The following is an 18,524-nucleotide window of genomic DNA, read 5'->3' on the forward strand; positions in this document are numbered from 1 at the left end:
CGCGCCCTCACAGCCAGGCATCCGGGCGGGGGCAAGAAGAGAAGCACCGCCACTCAAGCCCAGCAGGAGCAGCACCAGCACACCATCCAATCTGTCGACAGACAGAAAAAAAGAACAGGAGGGCTGCTGGGTAAGTACTGCTTATGTACTCCCGGGGGCAGGGGCAGTATTAGTGTCCGAGCATTCCTCTTGCTTTTTTCTGTCAGGAGATGGTCATCTCCACTTTGTTATGAATGGGACGAGGACATAAGGGACCTGGGGGTAATGGTGTGGGTTTGTTGCATCAACAAACGACTACAGCCAAGGACTTTACAAATCTGTTGAATTAGGCTGACTGGACAGTATGATTTTTCAGTATAAATGGAGACATGTTCTTATTCTGTCCATTGGCTTTTATTGTCCTGTATCTCTTACCTCCAATGTCCGTGAGAGTTTCTTGATTTTCATTGATTTACTAAATTGACTTGTATTATCCCAATTTTTTTTTGTAGATTATCTTGTTTTGATTAATATTGTGTGTGATTAGTCTTATTTCTTCCATCTTTAAACATATCCTTATTTTGCCATCTTTGAATAGCATTTTGTCATCATTATGTGATCTTGTTGAGACTGAGGTCAACCATTAGCCACAGACATCCATTCCCCATTAATGTGTGACTACCCTAGCATGGATACCACCGCTACATTATAAAATCCTGATGAACCCAATATCTTTGCTTCATTCTACCAGCATGCCACCACGGACAAGGATTGTCACGCTCTGTTGAAACATACGTTGCGTTCAAAACCTCTTGCTTGGATCCGGCCATCTTCATTTATAGCATGCTCCTCTTGTATCTCTAAGTTACATCCAATAATAGCATATATATATATATACTTCCAGTCCCAAATCCTTGTTGGATCGGGAATCCTTGCCAGCAAAAACACCATTGATATCATTGTATAATTAAATTCTTATAGGTTGGATTTATCCACACCAACTGATTTAGAATCATTGGCACATATGATTCCTTCAGGAGTCTCCTTGTGGAGCCCACACATTCATACCCAATCCCCTGAGGGATTACTGGGTTTCCCAGTTGTGTGTTGAATTAGTCCATAAACATAGTATTGAGACAGCCAAACACATGCACCGGCCCATTCTGAAAAGAACTCAGCACATCACGGGTTTCCTAAATCCAACCACATGCACAAATAACACCTTACATGAAGTAACCACACAGAATCATCATCATCGTACAATGACCATTGAAACCTCCAAGTTAGACTCCACACAAAAACTTATATTTTTGCTAAAGCATCCTATCTGGCAGGATAGCATTACTGGACACACAAAATGACACACCACAAAACCTCATGTGTCCGCTACGTGTAAATCTGATAAAACAATGCATAGACAGCAAATGAGATGAAGCTACGGCATTTCCTTTGCAACACAAAGAACAAGTTACTTACCTTCCGTAACGATAAATCTGTAAGAAGCATAGATTAGTTATAGATTCCTTACCTTAGAATTACCCTCAGGCGTCAGACTGGATCTGGAGAATTTTTTGTCAGCTGTACCCCTGCGCATCGAAAGATGGCGTCGGAAGGCTCCATTTTCATCGTTGGCGTTGTGGCCGCCAGGATGACGTCGCGGAAGCTACTTAAGCGCCGCCCTTGCGCGCTTACGTCAGTTCTTTTACATGACATTCCACACCAGAAGTGCAAAGCCATGCAAGACACTGACCAATGGTGCACAAAATTAGGACCCTGAAAGGACGTCTTTAACCCTAGAAGTCAGTTGGCAGAACGGGGAGGATGGGTGGGGCGGTAAGGAATCTATTACTAATGCATGTTACAGATGTATGTTACAGATATATTGTTACCGAAGGTAAGTAAATTGTTCATCTGAAAGAGATAATTAGTTATAGATTCCTTACCATTAGAATAGATACCCCAGCAATACCTACCCTGTAGCTGCCTGTTAGATTTAATTGAGAGAGACTCCACGTCCCAAAGCTGTGGTAACTGCAGTCGCCCTGGTGGAATGGGCGCGCAGTCCCACTGGAGGCTCCTTCTTTGCCAAAGAATAACAAGCTTTTATGTACGAAACAACCCACCTAGAGATGGTACGTTTCTGCATGGCCTGATCCTTTTGGGCATCCAAGTAGCTGACAAAGAGCTGGTTATCCACCCGGAATTGCTTGGTGCGATGCAAATAAAATGAAAGCGCATGTTTAGGATCCAGACGGTGGATCCTTTCTTTTTCCTTAGATGGATGCGGAGGCAAAGTGATGGTTTGAGAAATATGAAAAGAAGTAACCACCTTGGGAAGAAAGGAAGGTCTGGTTCTTAGGACGACCTTGTCCGAATGTAGAGAGAAAAGGAGGTTTTGAAGAAAGAGCATGGAGCTCACTCACCCTGCGAGCAGAGGTGATGGCAACCAGAAAGGCCGTCTTTAAAGTAAGAGGTCTGAGAGGACAGTTATGAAGTGGTTCGAAAGGAGCGCACATAAGGTAAGTAAGAACCAAGTTCAAGTCACACTGAGGCATTACGAAGGTAACAGAAGGAAAAAGATGATTTACAACAGGGGACTTAAAAAGAGAAGGCTGATCAGAAAGCCTAAGAAAGGCTGATATGGCTGATCGGTAGCCCTTTAGAATGCCTAGAGCAGTACCCTGCTGGGCCAAAGAAAGGAGGAACAAGATAACCTCAAAAAGAGGGGCATAAAGGGGATCCACAGACTTTGCTGTGCACTATGCCACAAATGTATCCCATCAGCAGGCATATACCGTCTTAGTGGAGGGATGCCTGGCTGCCAAGATAACATCACAGACTGAGGTTGAAGGCTGTCAACTGTCACCGCTCAATCTCGACGCAAAAAGGTGGATACTGGACAGGTTCGAGAGGAGGACCGTCTCCTGCTGCTGTGACAGAAGATCCTCCCTAAGAGGCAGTCTGATTGGAGAATCGATGGCCATGTGTAACAGCTCGGGATACCAAATTCTTAGTGCTCAATCCGGAGTCATAGGATGACTTGGGCCTGGTAATGCTTGATCTTCTTCAGCACTGTGGGCAAAAGTGGTATGCCCGAAAGGCATATAGAAGACCACAACTTCACTGGCGACGAAAAGCATCACCTAGCAAGTGCCGCCTTGGAAATACCAATGCACAGAATTGCTGGCATTGCGCGTTCTCTTCAGTGGCAAATAGATCTAACCAAGGCTCTCCCCATTGCTGAAAGAGACCTTGCGCCACCTCTGAGTGAAGACACCATTTGTGATCCATCATGCAACTGCGGCTGAGTTCGTCTGCCCTGGCATTCATAGAACCTGCCATGTCTTGAACCACCAGGGATATGCCCTGATGTTCTAGCCATGTCCATAGACGAAAAGCCTCTTGACATAGGGGCCACGACCCCACCCTGCCCTGTTTTTTGCAGTACCACATTATGGTGGTGTTGTCCGTGAACACTTGCACTACTCTTCTTTGGACAGAGGGAAGTGCACGACGGATCATCCGGAGTTCCAGAAGGTTGATGCGGAGCCCGGCCCCCGAAGGAGACCAGAGGGCTCTGAGCTCCACCTCTCTCATGTGGCCGCCCCACCCCAGAAGTATGCGTCCGTCACCACTGTGTGCTCTGATTGGGGAAGAGAGAGGGATCTGCTGTTGACCCAATCCTGGTTCGTTAGCCACAACTGCAATCATCGTGCAGTGCCCTCCGAAATCAGAAGGCATTCAGACAGATTCCCCTGATGCTTTGCCAACTGGAACTTCAGGTCCTACTGCAGATCCTGCATATGTCACCTGGCATGATCTACGAGCAGGATGCAGCAGGCCAGGAGGCCCAACAGCTGCAGGGTCATTCTGACCGAAACCCAGGATAGAGGCTGAAAGATCAGAATCATAGCCTGAATATCACTGACTTGCTGCTCGAGAGGATAAACCCGAAACTGCGTTGTGTCCAGAACCGCTCCGATGAAAAGGAGCTTCTGAGAGGGAGTCAGGTGTGACTTTGGTACATTTATAGTGAACCCCAGTGAGTGCAGGAGGTCCGCCGTAGTCTGAGAGATGGGAGACGACTGCCTGGGGCGAGTCCGCCTTCAAAAGCCAGTTGTCGAGATAGGGAAAGACTGAAATCCCTGATCTGCACAGATGAGCTGCGAACACCAACATCACCTTTGTGAAACCCAGAGGGGTGCTGGTAAGGCCAAAGGGGAGCACGGTAAACTGAAAGTGCTTGTGGCCTACCGTGAACCACTGGTAACGCCGGTGGGCCGGCATGACGGGGATGTGAAAATAAGCGTCCTGCAAGTCCAACGCTACTATCCAGTCCCCAGGCTTGAGGCAGACAGGATCTGAGCTGGCATCAACAGTTTGAACTTCTCCTTCTTGAGGAAGCGGTTGGTGTTCCTGAGATCCAAGATAGAACACAGGCCTATGACCTTCTTGGGCACCGGAAAGTAGTGGGAATAGCAACCAAAACCTAATTCTGGGACAGAAACTCACTTGATGGCTCCATTGGCCAAGAGAGCCCCAACTTCCTGTTGGAGAAGAGCCAGATGATCCTCCGACATACGATGGTACTGAGGTGGCATGGCTGAGGGGTAGTCTCAAAGGCGAAGGAGTAGCCTCTTCGGACGATCTGCAAAACCCACCTGTCCCACATGATGGTGGGGAAGATGATGGCGAATCCTACTGCCCACTGGCGATTGGTGGCCCTGAAAGGTCAGACTAGGAGTAGCCAGAGTCCTTGAAGCGCTTTAGAGTGCTATATGCTTTGCCGCCGAACAGGTGACGTGCATCAAAGGGCATGTCCATCAGGGTAGCTTGGACATCCCCGGAAAAACCAGTCAACCTCAGCCAGGTGTAGCGTTGAAGGGCTGCCGATGTTGAAATTGTCCTGCCTGTTGGCGGTGTCCAGTCCACATCGTATGGTAAGCATTGGCTGCGTCTCTCCCCTTGGCGACTGCATGGGAGAGCACCACCTGGGCCTCCTCAGGCCTCTGAGGCAGCACCTGGGCAACCGTATTCCACACAGAGTGGGTGTAACGGTTTACCGACCGCAGTCCCAAGCTGGAGGAAGAAAACATCTTCTTCCCAAAATGGTCCAGCTTTTTGGATTCACTATCAGGTGGTGCAGTAGGGAATGCGCCTTTGGACGTTGAGGCTTGGATCACCAAGCTCTCAGGGGTGGGGTGTTGGGAGAGGAAAGGGGGTCACCTGGAGCCGGGCGGTGGCGTTGAGCAACCATCTTATCCACTGGGGCACCTGTTTTGGGCCTTGACCAGGTGCCCAAAAGCATGTCAGTTAGGGGTTCGTTGAATGGCAGCAGGGGCTCCGAAGAGCTCGCTATCGGTTAAAGCAACTATGTCACAAGGATAGTCCTGATTGCCACCGAAGGTAGCTCGAGATTGAGAGCCTCGGCCGCTCTACGCAACACCACTGCATAAGACACTCCCTCCTCTGTAGCCACGGTAGGAGGAAACAACATGCCATGGTCTGGGGAGGTATTCAGACCATTGGCTTCCCCCAGCTCCTCTCTCCAGTCTGGGTCATACTCCAACTGGTCAGTTAAAGGGTCTCCAGACCACTCCCAGTCCTATTCATCCTCCTCTGGTTGCCAATCTGCCCTGAAAGGAACACCAGGGTAGGGCAGGGGTACAGAAGTACCTGTTGGCGCCGGATCCGGTGTCGGTCGACGTTGGTCCGGTTCCTTGTCCACGCCAGGGTGGAGGCCGGGGTCGACACTGGCTGGGGACACAACCAGCGTCGGCTACGGACGTGGTACCGGTGGAATCAGTGCCAGGGAAGGGTGTTATAAGGTCGACCGGCGCCGATCCGGATCTAGGTCTGGATCCAAGGGGACCCTGCGGTGCCGGAGCCGCCGACATCAAAGGCCCTGGGCCCCCAGCCGAGTCCGCGGGGCCCAAAGGCGCACCAGCGGAGTCGGGCTGCCCAAAGATGGCATGCATCGCTTCGTAAAAGCTTCAAAGCTGGGCAAGGTTCACTCTGGGTTCCGGAAAGGGAGGGGAAACTCTGAGCCATAGGAGGGGCACCCGCCGCATCCTTTGTCGCATCAGCCGACGGACGGGGAGAAGTCGAAGAGCGACGATGCTTCTTCGACTTCCTCTTGTGGTTCGACTTACCTGAAGAGTGCGAAGACTTCGAAGACCAGTGGTGGTGGTGGCGGCTCCACAACCGGTCCCTTGACCTCCAACACCGCTGGGACCTCGAACGGCACAGAGCGAACTACCGGGCCTCGAGAAGCTTTCGAACCACTCCTGCAAAGAATTCGGATTCATGGACCGTCAGTAGGAACACGACTTTGGGTTGTGGTTGCGTTCCAGGCACCACAGGCACACGCTGTGCGGATCCGTCACCGACATCAGCTTTCGGCAGGAACCGCAAGCCTTGAAACCGGGCATCCCTACGTGTACCAGGATTCGATAGACTCAAAGACGGTGTCGACAAAAGTCGCAAAAAGCCAGTCAAAATGTGACTGGAGGAACCTCTCTCTCCGGATCTGTGCTGGCTGGCGCGGAAAAATAAAGAACTGACGTCAGCACGCCAGGGCAGCGTTTAAGTGGCTGCTGTGACGTCATCCCGGTGACCACGATGCAAATGACGAACGCAGAGCGGACCAATGCCGCCTTTCGATGCACAGGGGTACTGCTGACGAACAATTCTCCAGATTCAGTCTGATGCCTGGGGGTAATTCTAAAGGTAAGGAATCTATAACTAATTGTCTCTTTCAGATTATAGCGATCTACAAGTATTAGAACGCTGTGCCCACAGAACAACGTATATGGCCAAGCAATAAAGAAGGCCACTTCCTACAAGATACAAACTCAAAAAGACACCTGGGAAAATGTGTGAAAAGCAAGGTATGCAAAGATCAACTCCAGTGACACAAAACGGCTGCCCCAAGGACTTCCCAAATGTAACCATGACTGCAGTATTGCAGGAATAACATTCATATTAACAAGACATCAGAGAGAGTGCTAAAGTATGGCCTGCTATATATTTTCCTATATATTCCATTCTCCGACCACACCTGTTTTCCCTCTTTTTCTATCAGCCCCTGCAGCTTCTCCCAGGATTCAGATTCCCCAATATCTTTCAACGTGGATGGTATCTTCTCTTCTGGATACAGCATTCCCTAAAAAAAAAGTAAAGGAGTTAAAGGTCTCAGGCAATAGTCCAGTGGAGCTCCTCAATCTACGCATGCATTTCATTGGCTTACAAAGTACATTTTCTGTTTCTATTTTCGAAAGCAAATTTATAAAATGTGGCACCTCATAATCTGTAAATTTAGCCTTCAGCCAGGTTTAACCTGCAAAGAGTAGAAACAGAACTGGATGCCATAGCAGATGAACCCTACTGGGCAGTGTGGCATCCTGATGAAGCAATGGAGGACCACATTTGATGACTGCATGTCATTTAGGCCACAAATTAAGCGGGCACCTGTTTTGGGGTATTGAACTCTTTGAAAAAGGTTTGACATATTTTGTCCTATTCTGCACAAAACAGTTATCCAGGCCCTGGTAATGTTAAGGCTGGATTATGGTAATGCTCTTTATTTTGGTCTACCGGAGAACCTGCTGGAGAAGCTTCAGCTGGTCTAGAAAACAGCAGACCATTTCCTCTTGAAACTGTCAGTTAAAGCACATTCATACCCTCATTTGCACTGGCTTCATATCAGGAAGAGAATTGTGTTTAAGACTTTAGTGCTAGTACATGGAGCATTATATCTGTCCGCTGCAGAATACTTTAGCGGTACAAAAGGGGGTGGTGATGGACAGAGCATCTGAACCAATAAAACACTCACACCCAGTCAAGAGATCTGGGTGGAATCCCTCACCGTTCTTTAGCCCACTCTGCCACCCCAGTTCAGACATGGCCATATGGAAATCAATCTGACCCTGTGCCTCATGGGAACAGTCCAGTCCGAACTGGCAAGCCATGCCTTCCCTGGACCGGAAACAAACTTCCTAGGACCGGTTTCTGGCATTTCAGCCGTCTTTAGCCAGGCTTGCTTGATTCTAGTGGCAAAGTGAGCAATGGGCTCACATCTGAGCATACCCTGCCAACTTATGGCAAACAAAGCGGTACAAAAGTGGGTGGTGATGGACAGAGCACATGAACCAATCAAACACTCACACCCAGTCAACAGATCTGGGTTGAATCCATCACTGTTCTTTAGCCCACTCTGCCACCCCAGTTTAGACATGGCCATATGCATATCAGTCTGACCCTGTGCCTCATGGGAACAGTCCAGCCCGAACTGCCAAGCCATGCCTTCCCTGGACCGGAAACAAGCTTCCTAGGACTGGTTTCTGGCATTTCAGCCATCTTCAGCCAGGCTTGCTTGAAGCCAGTGGCAAAGTGAGCAAGGGACTTACGTCTGAGCATACCCTGCCAACTTATGGTGAACAAAGCGGTACACAAGGGGATGGTGATGGACAGAGCATCTGAAGCAATCAAACACTCACACCCAGTCAACAGATCTGGGTTGAATCCATCACCGTTCTTTAGCCCACTCTGCCACCCCAGTTCAGACATGGTCATATGCAAATCAGTCTGACCCTGTGCCTCATGGGAACAGTCCAGCCCGAACTGCCAAGCCATGCCTTCCCTGGACCGTAAACAAGCTTCCTAGGACCGGTTCCTGGCATTTCAGCCATCTTCAGCCAGGCTTGCTTGAATCCAGTGGCAAAGTGAGCAAGGGACTCATGTCTGAGCATACCCTGCCAACTTATGGCGAACAAAGCGGTACAAAAGGGGGTAGTGATGGACAGTGCATCTGAACCAATCAAACACTCACACCCAGTCAACAGATCTGAGTTGAATCCATCACCGTTCTTTAGCCCACTCTGCCACCCCAGTTCAGACATGGCCATATGCAAATCAGACTGACCCTGTGCCTCATGGGAAAAGTCCAGCCCGAACTGCCAAACCATGCCTTCCCTGGACCGGAAACAAGCTTCCTAGGACCGGTTTCTGGCATTTCAGCCGTCTTCAGCCATGCTTGCTTGAATCCTTTGGCAAAGTGAGTAAGGGACTCATGTCTGAGCATATCCTGCCAACTTATGGCGAACAAAGCGGTACAAAAGGGGGTGGTGATGGACAGAGCATCTGAACCAATCAAACACTCACTCCCAGTCAACAGATCTGGGTTGAATCCATCACCGTTCTTTAGCCCACTCTGCCACCCCAGTTCAGACATGGCCATATGCAAATCAGTCTGACCCTGTGCCTCATGGGAACAGTCCAGCCCGAACTGCCAAGCCATGCCTTCCCTGGACCAGAAACAAGCTTCCTAGGATCGGTTTCTGGCATTTCAGCCATCTTCAGCCAGGCTTGTTTGAATCCAGTGGCAAAGTGAGAAAGGGACTCACGTCTGAGCATACCCTGCCAACTTATGGTAAACAAAGCGGTACAAAAGGGGGGGTGATTGACAGAGCATCTGAACCAATCAAACACTCACACCCAGTCAACAGATCTGGGTTGAATCCATCACCGTTCTTTAGCCCACTCTGCCACCCCAGTTCAGACATGGCAATATGCAAATCAGTCTGACCCTGTGCCTCATGGGAACAATCCAGCCCGAACTGCCAAGCCATGCCTTCCGTGGACCGGAAACAAGCTTCCTAGGACCGGTTTCTGGCATTTCAGCCGTCTTCAGCCAGGCTTGCCTAAATCCAGTGGCAAAGTGAGCAAGGGACTCACGTCTGAGCATACCCTGCCAACTTATGGCGAACAAAGCGGTACAAAAGGGGGTGCACCACCCCCTTTTGTACCGCAGAATACCTTAGAGCATGGGTACTCACACACATTTCCCAGAGGGTCGCAAAGTACCTTCTGTGGCATGCCCGAGGGCCGCACTGATACCAGCAGGGCGAGGGTCGAGATAATGAAAGGTGGCCATAGAGGTACCAAAAGCAGATGCATGGCGTGGACAACAAGCCGAGCCTTCACCCAACTTCCATCTGCCACCAATGCTGTATTCTTATGCACCAAAAATTAAAGTCAAACCAACGCTTAGGCATGTTAATAAAATCAACTCTCCGCAAACTTCAAGAAAGTGTATAATGTTTTTTTTCAAGAGGTCTTCAAAACTAAAGTTGTTCCTGAAGACAAGTTGTACAGGTCACCTTCTTTTCTCCTTTACCATTACTTTATTTAACGTGTAAATAAAGGAAACCTGTTTGTTTCGCAGCTTTCTGAATGTTCCTGCTCTGGCAAGTGAACAGCAGACTAGTCTTGCTGTTCACCAGGGGCCACAATTAAATTTCAGAAGGGCCGCATGCGGCCCCTGGTATTTATCTCTGCCTTAGAGTAAGGTCCAGCGTTCACGTTCCAGCAAGAAACCAGAGGTCTGCCAATAAACTATTTGCAGTGACCCCAGAATTTGGGGGGCTAGAACTGGAGGCAGATCTCTAGCATACCTGATCTACAGCATGGAACAAGCTCCCTCTTGAATTCCATGCTGTTAGCAATTCAGCAATGTTTAAAAAAAGGCTGAAAACCTGGGTTTTTAGACAAGTCTAAAACGACGGAACACACTTTCATTTTGACCTGTGCAGTGCACCAGGGCACTCTACGTTGTGCAATACAAGTCGTTTTCATCAACATTATCATCAATAAAGTGACTAAATTGACTACATTATCTTCTGCCTTGGAGGACCACTGTTCTGATATTTGTTATTCGATACGCTTGGGCTAACAATCTTTCTGTTTCATACCATGTAAAGAAACATTGCAGACTATTGCAAAATAGAGGCACAGATAAAGGAAATGGGAGAGGGAGGTGGTTGATTAATCAGTGCTAGCATCACAAGGTCACACTGTTGAAGGAGGAACATCACCTACTGATAAGCCATGGGCTCCCGCTATGCTATAATAGAAGCCAAAGAATGGATCACTATGCTTACTATGGTGAGACATGATCAGCCGTGAGATATGTAGTAGGTCACCATCACACAGACCATTATAATAACTACGTATGAGAACAGGATTGTAGGAAGCTGGCTCTGTATATGATAATGCCATTAGGTGGTAATACCGTGCACAGGTCCAGGGGTTCTCCAAAAGTGTACAGAGCTTGATGTCAAACCCAAAGAACAAGTTACTTACTTTCGGTAACGATGGATCTGTAAGAGACATAGGTTAGTTGTAGATTCTTTCCACATCAGTAGGTGGCGTCGGTCGACTCTGCGTCCGTCGACGGCGTCGTGGTCTCTGGGATGACGTTGAGGTGCCTATTTAGACACCACTCCTGCACGCTGACGTCAGTTTTAACACGGCTTTCCACACCAGAAGCGCAGAGCCATGAAAGACACTGACAACTGGTGCACCACAACTAGGGCCCTGTAAGAGAGTCCCTATCCCTAGAAATCAGTTTGCAGAGCGGGGAGGATGGGTCGGGCGGTAAGGAATCTACAACTAACCTATGTCTCGTACTGAAGGTAAGTATTTGTTCATCTGAAAGAGACAGTTAGTCGTAGATTCCTTACCTTAGAATAGATACTCCAGCAATACCATCCCCGGAGGAGGGTCTGCAAACCAAGTTCTAAATGACTAAAAAGTCCTGGAGGACCGAATGGGCAAAATAGCCATCTCTCTGGACTTGGCTGTGCAGGCAGTAGTGTCTGTTGAATGTGTTCAGAGATGCCCACAATGCCACCTGTCAGATATAAAGGAGTGGGACTTCACGTGCCAATCCAGTGCCATAGCCCAAGTGGAATGAGCATGCAGCCGCCCCACTGGAGGATCCTTCTTCACTAAACCGTAGCAGATCGTTATGCAAAGGACAACCCATCAAGAAATGGTACGTTTTTGAACAGCCCGGCCTTTCTTGGCACCTACAGATCCAATAAAGAGTTGATCATCCACTCAGCAATCTTTGGTGCGTTCAAGGTAGAATGACAACGCACGTTTAGGGTCCAGAAGGTGGAGTCTCTGCTTCTCCTTGGAAGGGTGCGGAAGTGGGAAGAAGATGGGCAAGGTGATAGGTTGTTCTACATGAAATGGTGTAGCCACTTGAGGAAGGCACGTTCTAAGCACCACTTTGTCCAAATGCTAGGAGAAGAAAAAGGGCTCGGACACGCAATACTGCTGACATTGCAAGTTCTCTTCGGTGAGAAACAGAGCTAACCAGGCCACCGTTGAAAGAGACCTTGCACCACCTCCAAATGAAGATGCCATTCGTGATCGACCAAGCATTGATGGCTGAGTTTGCCAACACAGGCATTCAGAGAACCCGCCAGGTGTTTAACCACCAGGGCCATGACTTAATGATCCAGCCATGTCCAGAGGCGAAGAGCCTCCTAAAATAGGGTCCGAGACCCCACCCTACCCTGTTTGTTGCAGTACCACATGGCGGTGGTGGTGTCTGGGAACACCTGCACCACTTTCCCTTTGAGAGAGTGAAGGAATGCCTTCAGTACCAGTCGGACAGCCTGGAGCTCCAGCAGGTTGATATGGAGCAAGGACTCCGCTGGCGACCAGGCACCTCTGATCTCCACCTCTCCCGGATGGCCGCCCCATCCCAGAAGTGACGTATCCGTCACCACTGTTAGATCTGGTTGGGGCAGGGAGAGGGATCTGCCTCTCATCCTAGCATGGTTCGTTAGCCACCACTGTAATTGTTTTGCAGTTCCCTCTGAGATCTGAAGGTAGTCAGAAAGATTCCCCTGAAGCTGCACTCACTGGAACTTCAGGTTCCACTGCAGATCTCACATATGCCATCTGGCATGATCCAGTAGCAGGATGCAGGAGGCCATAAGGCCCAGCAGCCTCAGAGTCATTCTCAACGAAATCCATGATAGAGGCTGAAGCATCGGTATCATAGTCCGAATATCCTAGACTCACTGCTCGGGAAACAGGCCTGAAACTGCACTGTGTCCAGAACAGCTCTGATGAAAGAGAGTGTCTGAGAGGGCGTCAAGTTTGACTTTTGTACTTTTATAGTGAACCTCAGCGAGTGCAGGAGGTCTGCCGTAGACTGGAGGTGGGAGACGACAGCAAGGGGCGAGCTTGCCTTCAACAGCCAATTGTCGAGATAGGGGAGGACCTGGACCCCTGATCTGTCAGATGAGCTGAGATCACTGCCATCACTGTTGTGAACACACGTGGGGCCTTGGTACGGCCAAAAGGGAGCAGGGTGAACTGAAAGTGCTCGTGGCCCACCGTGAACGGTAGATAGCGTTTATGGGCTGGCAAGACGGGAATATGGAAATAGGCATCTGGCAAGTCCAACGCCACTATTGAGTCTCCGGGGTCGGGGGCAGACAGGACCTGAGCCAATGTGAGTATATTGAACTTCTCTTTCCAGAGGAAGCGGTTGAGGGCCCTGAGGTCTATAATAGGAGGCAGGCCTTTGTACTTCTTGGCACCAGAGAGTAGCGGGAATAGCAACCACAACCTACTTCTGGCGCAGGGACCCTCTCTATAGCTCCCTTGCCCTAGAGTGGAGACTTCCTGGCAGAGAAGCGCTAAATGATCCTCCCACATGCAATTGAAAGACAGTGGCATGGAAAAAGGGGTAGTCTCAAAGGGGAGGGAGTAGCCCCTTCAGATGATTTGCAAAACCCACCTGTACAACGTGCTGGATTGCCAGTGAAGGAGGTGATGACGAACGCTGCCTCCCACTGGCCGTTGATGGGCCTGAAACATTGGACCTGAATGGTTAGGAAGCTGGGGCTGGAGGAAAAGGGTGGACTGGCCTGCCTGCTGGATCCCGGACCTGTGAGGTTGCCGAGTTCCATATCCGCGGCCAAGCAGCGGCTGGGCAGTTTGTGCAAGCTGGTGGCTAGACTGGGCCGGACGTGGTTAAGTGCCCCTTCCGTAGCCACAAATGGATCGGAAAGCAGACTGGAGTGGGTGAGAAGGCGCAGTGAGGCCCAAAGATCTGGCCGTAGAATGAGAATCTTTAAAGCGCTCCAGCGTCAAGTCTGCTTTGTCGACAAAAAGACGATAGCCATCAAAGGGCATGTCCATCAAAGTTGACTGGACATCCCCTGAAAAGCCAGATGTCCTCAACCAGGCATAGCACCTAAGGGCTACTGACGTGGCAATCGTTCTTCCCAGTGAGTTGGTGGTATCTAATCCACATCTGATTGTGAATTTGACTGTGTCCCTCCCAGCCACCACTGCCTGGGAGAGAACGCCCGGGCCTCCTCGGGGCACTGAGGCAGCTTCTGCGCAACCGTATCCCATATTGTATGGGAGTATTGGCCCAAGAGACACGTGGTATTCAAAAAACGCAGAATCAAGCTGGAGGAAGAGAACATATGCTTGCCAAGATGGTCCACCTTCTTGGATTCCCTATCTGGAGGGGCAGAAGGGAATGCGCCCTTTGAAGAAGAGGCTTGGACCACCAAGCTCTAGGGGGAAGGGAGGTAGGTTACGAACATTGGGCCGCCCGGGCTGGGCCAGGCAACGGCGGCGGGTAATCATTTTTTCCACCGAAGCCTCTGTGCTGGGCTTGGACCAGGTGCCCAGGAGGACATCAATAAGGGCTAATAGGGGTTCAGAAGAGGACTCTGCAGGATGAAGCACCTCTGTCAGGAGGTTAGTCCTCACTGCCACTAAAACGAGTTCAGGGCCCAAGACCTTGGCCGCCCTTCGTACCACCACAGCATAAGCCGCTCCCTCCTCTGTTGCCACGGTAGGGGGAGAAAGCAAGCCAGTGCCTGGAGAAGTATCCAGACCACTGGCATCACCCAGGTTCTCTTGCCAGTCCAATTCTTCCAGCTGGTCAGTTAAAGGGTCAAACGACCTCTCCCAGTCCTCATCACCAACCTCTAGTCAATAGGGAACACCAAGGATGAACAGGGAACAAAGTACCCTCCGGTGTCGGTTCCGACGTCGCCCAACGTCAGTCCAGCTCCCGGTCCAACTGAGGGATGAGGATTGGGACGGCGTCGGTCAGAGGCACGACCGGCGCATTGGGCGCCTTTGTCCAGATCAGCACTGGGGAAGGTCGAGTGAGATCCAGGCCTCGACCCGCAGGGACCACTGGCACCGGGGCCGGAGCTGCAGGCATTGAAAGCCTAGGACCCCCGACATTCCAGAAGGCATGCTAGCGGAGTGTGGCTCCCAAGGACAAGGTGTAAGGCCTCCCTTAACTGTCGAAGTTGGACAGGGGATGTTCTGGCTCCCAGAAATGGGGGGAGGCATGGAGTCATCCCTGGAGAAGGCACCGGAGACGGAGCCTTGGAACGATGATGCTCTGAATATTTCATCACATCAGCCGACTGACAGGGAGAAAGCGAAGAGCGCTTGTGCTTCTTCGCCTTCTTCTTGTGTTTAGACTTACCCGATGACCTTGACGACGTAGAGTGCGAGTTGGAGTGAGGGCTCCATGAACGGTCTCAAGACCTTCCTCTCGAACCAAACAGGGAACGACGATGCATGGCCCAGCAGTCGGAGCACGACTTCGGGTCGTGGTCACGCTCCAAACACCACAAGCACACGAGGTGGAGGTCTGTCACCGACATGACAGGACCCGCAAGGCTTGAAACCAGTCCAAAGTGAGGACAACCCTTGTGCACCAGGAGTTGAATGACACAAAAGGAAGTCAACAAAGAATTGCAAAAGGGCTAGCAAAAAAGTGGCTAAGGGGTAGCTCTCTCCGGATCTGCACTAGTCTGCAGCGGAAAAAGAAAGAACTGACTACAGCGCGCAGGGGCGGCATCTAAGTAGCCAATATGACATCATCCCGGCGACCACGATGACAAAGATGGAAACGGAGTTGACCGATGTCACCTACTGACGTGCAGTGGTGCTGCTAAAGAAAAATCTCTGGATAAAGTCTTATGCCTGGGGGAAGTATATGGTAAGGATTCTACAACTCACCGTCTCTTTCAGATTTGCTCTATTAGTAGTAGTGTGGAAGAGCAGCCTTATGCCTAACACAGAGGAGTGTAAGACATTTATTGCACAACCGTGATCAATAATTAAAAACACGACTCAAGAAGATCCCGACCAAGTTTAGAAAAATGATACCTTGTTTGTATTTTTATTTTAATACCAAGAACTTCTTGCTAAGATAAGTACGTTTCAAATTAGAGTTACTTTTCACATTCAAAAGTCAACAAGGCAATATTCAAGCAGTTCAAGATTATCCTGTGGAGGAAATCTACTTAGGGATGTATCAAGTGAGTATACAACTTACAGTTCCAGTCTTCAGGTGATCAGACCAACAGTGAGTGCAGGATCGGTCATGGGGGACTGGGGCACCCCTAAGATGCGGATATCAGAATCATTGATGAGGTGATCTATACCGTCAATAATTTTCAACCTTGTGGTCAGCGGGGGCAATGATCTAGATAGGTTTCAGCAGGCAGCCAACACAGTTACTGTCACGGTTGGTGGCAGTAGATCGGATGGGGTTCTGCTGTCATCAGATCGTCCTCGGGAGATCGAGATCAGGCAGGGGGATGCAGGAGGTGACCGACAGGGCCACTAGCAGGAGGATACAGGCTCTTGGGCCCGGAGCTGTGGGCAACTTAGGTCGTGGGGCTGAGAGGATTCCTTATTATTATTATTATTATTATTATTATTAGGGAGATTTATAAAGCGCCTGGTTTACGCCCACAGGCGTGTCCCCGCGCTATGATAAGTGGGGTGAGCAGTCCGAGCAGCCATCACAACCGTCTACCGTGTAAATAAGTGAGTCTTAAGTTTCCTTCTAAACACGGATTCTGAGGACTCCAAGAGTAACTCTGACGATAGGTCATTCCACTGCTTCGCTGCCAGATATCTGAAAGACCTTCCCTCCATATGCGCCTTCTTGATTTTTGGGATCTTCAGGAGACCTGTGCAGGAGGAGCGCAGAGTCCTTGTGGGCTCATACCTAGTGACCAGACTCTGTAAAGGGGCAGGGGCTTTGCCACCCAGAATGCAGTGACACGTGGCAAGAGCTTTGAATTCCACCCTGCTCCTAACAGGAAGTCAGTGCAAGGCCTGGAGTGCTGCCTTTGAGGATGATCTTCTAGGAAGCCTCAGAATAAGGCGAGCGGCAGCATTTTGCAGCACCTGGAGGCGATTGAGAGCTTTTCCCGTGGCCCCCAGATACAGCAAATTGCCGTAGTCCAGACGTGAGGTGACTAAAGCATGCACCAGCGTCCGACGGGCAGCAATGGGCCGAAGATCCAAGACCTTCCTCAGAGCTCTTAAAACTCCGAAGCATGCCCCCACCACTCGGCCAATCTGGGGACCAAGGGCAAGGTCAACGTCCAACCACACCCCAAGATTCCTCACTTCCTGGCAGGGAACAGGTGTCTCTCCTAGGCAGGATGGCCACCAAGCCGACGACCATACAGATGGGCATCCCCCCACCACGAGCACCTCAGTCTTACTGCCATTAAGTTTCAGGCAGTTGGCGGACATCCAGGTTGACAGTACTTGCATGCATACCCTGAAATTGTCCGCCGACCTTAAGGTCATGGAGGTCATCCAGTTGCAGTGCTTTCATTGGGCAGGGTAGAGTTGCGTCGACACAAGTGCCGGTCCTCTACTGCTGCGGTCTTTGGAACTTCTTTGGTAGCAGTGAGATGTATCAACGCCAGTGTTGGTCCTCAGCTGCAGCGGTTCTTTGAGTTCTTTTGTAGCAGAGAGTCGCATCAACAAGTGTCGGTCCTCCTATGGCAGTTCTTGGAGTTTGCTTCTTGTTGGACAGTTCCGCTATCCGCTGGAATTTTTAGTCTTTGTTGAAGGCAGCAGCCCTCCTGGGGTTTCGAGGTCACTTGTTACAAGATGGGTCACAGATTCGCAGAACCTGGAGACAGGCGGGTAGGGCTGGGGCCAAGGCAGTCATAATCTTCTGTCTTCTCTGCAGGGTCACCTTCTTGCTTCTTAGGTCGTTGCAAATCTGAGGGTCATGTCTGGGGAAGCCACCTAAATACTAAATTTAGGAGGCGTTTTAGGGGAGTGGCAGGTAGGGCCAATGGGCAACTTACCTTTGGTGGCTACACCCTCTATTATGTCACCTTCCTATGGGAGGGACATAGAGCTAGCACAGAGTTGTGCTTCACCTCACTTCCTCTCACCTTGGAGATGGAGTTGCCTTCTGATTTTCCCGCTCAAAGTGGGGGTGTAAACCAGGGCCTGCCATCTGCTGCTAGCAGCAGAGGCTGTGTGTCGCATTACAAAGGCGGCAGGCTTTTGAAGCTTCCCTCTTCGAGCACTGGCCCATCCTGGGGGAGGTGACATGACACCTCCGCCTAGGATGAGCATTGTTTTCGGTACTAAGGAGCAGGGCCTCTCTACCCAGGGGCCCAGAAACATGTCTGGTGGTGGCTGGCTGCCTACAGCCAGTCAGAGACCACAGCAAGGTTGCTAGGCATTCACCCTCTGGGTACTTGGTACGCTAAATCCCACACTGGCATCAGTGTGGATTTATTGAAAGGGGTAGTTTGGTACTAAACACTCCTATAGTCAGTAAAGTTATCATAGTGCTATGAAACGTGAGTTGTTGAGTTTCCAGCCTAAGTACACTGTATGGCTTCACTTGCACTTACACTAGTATTTTA

At 50.2% G+C, this 18,524-nt stretch overlaps 1 protein-coding gene across 1 annotated transcript in view; it reads right to left on the reverse strand.

The window, feature by feature from the left end:
* LOC147693361 (transient receptor potential cation channel subfamily M member 2-like) overlaps positions 1 to 18,524 on the reverse strand; it is a 1,943,547-nt gene that overhangs the window by 47,480 nt on the left and 1,877,543 nt on the right. Inside the window, exon 29 of the mRNA XM_086933684.1 lies at positions 7,040 to 7,144. Coding sequence (XP_086789810.1) covers positions 7,040 to 7,144 — 105 coding nt within the window. The remainder of the gene's footprint in view (positions 1 to 7,039; positions 7,145 to 18,524) is intronic.

Source organism: Lissotriton vulgaris, chromosome 8, assembly GCF_964263255.1.
Source record: "Lissotriton vulgaris chromosome 8, aLisVul1.2, whole genome shotgun sequence".
Lineage (NCBI taxonomy): Eukaryota > Metazoa > Chordata > Amphibia > Caudata > Salamandridae > Lissotriton > Lissotriton vulgaris.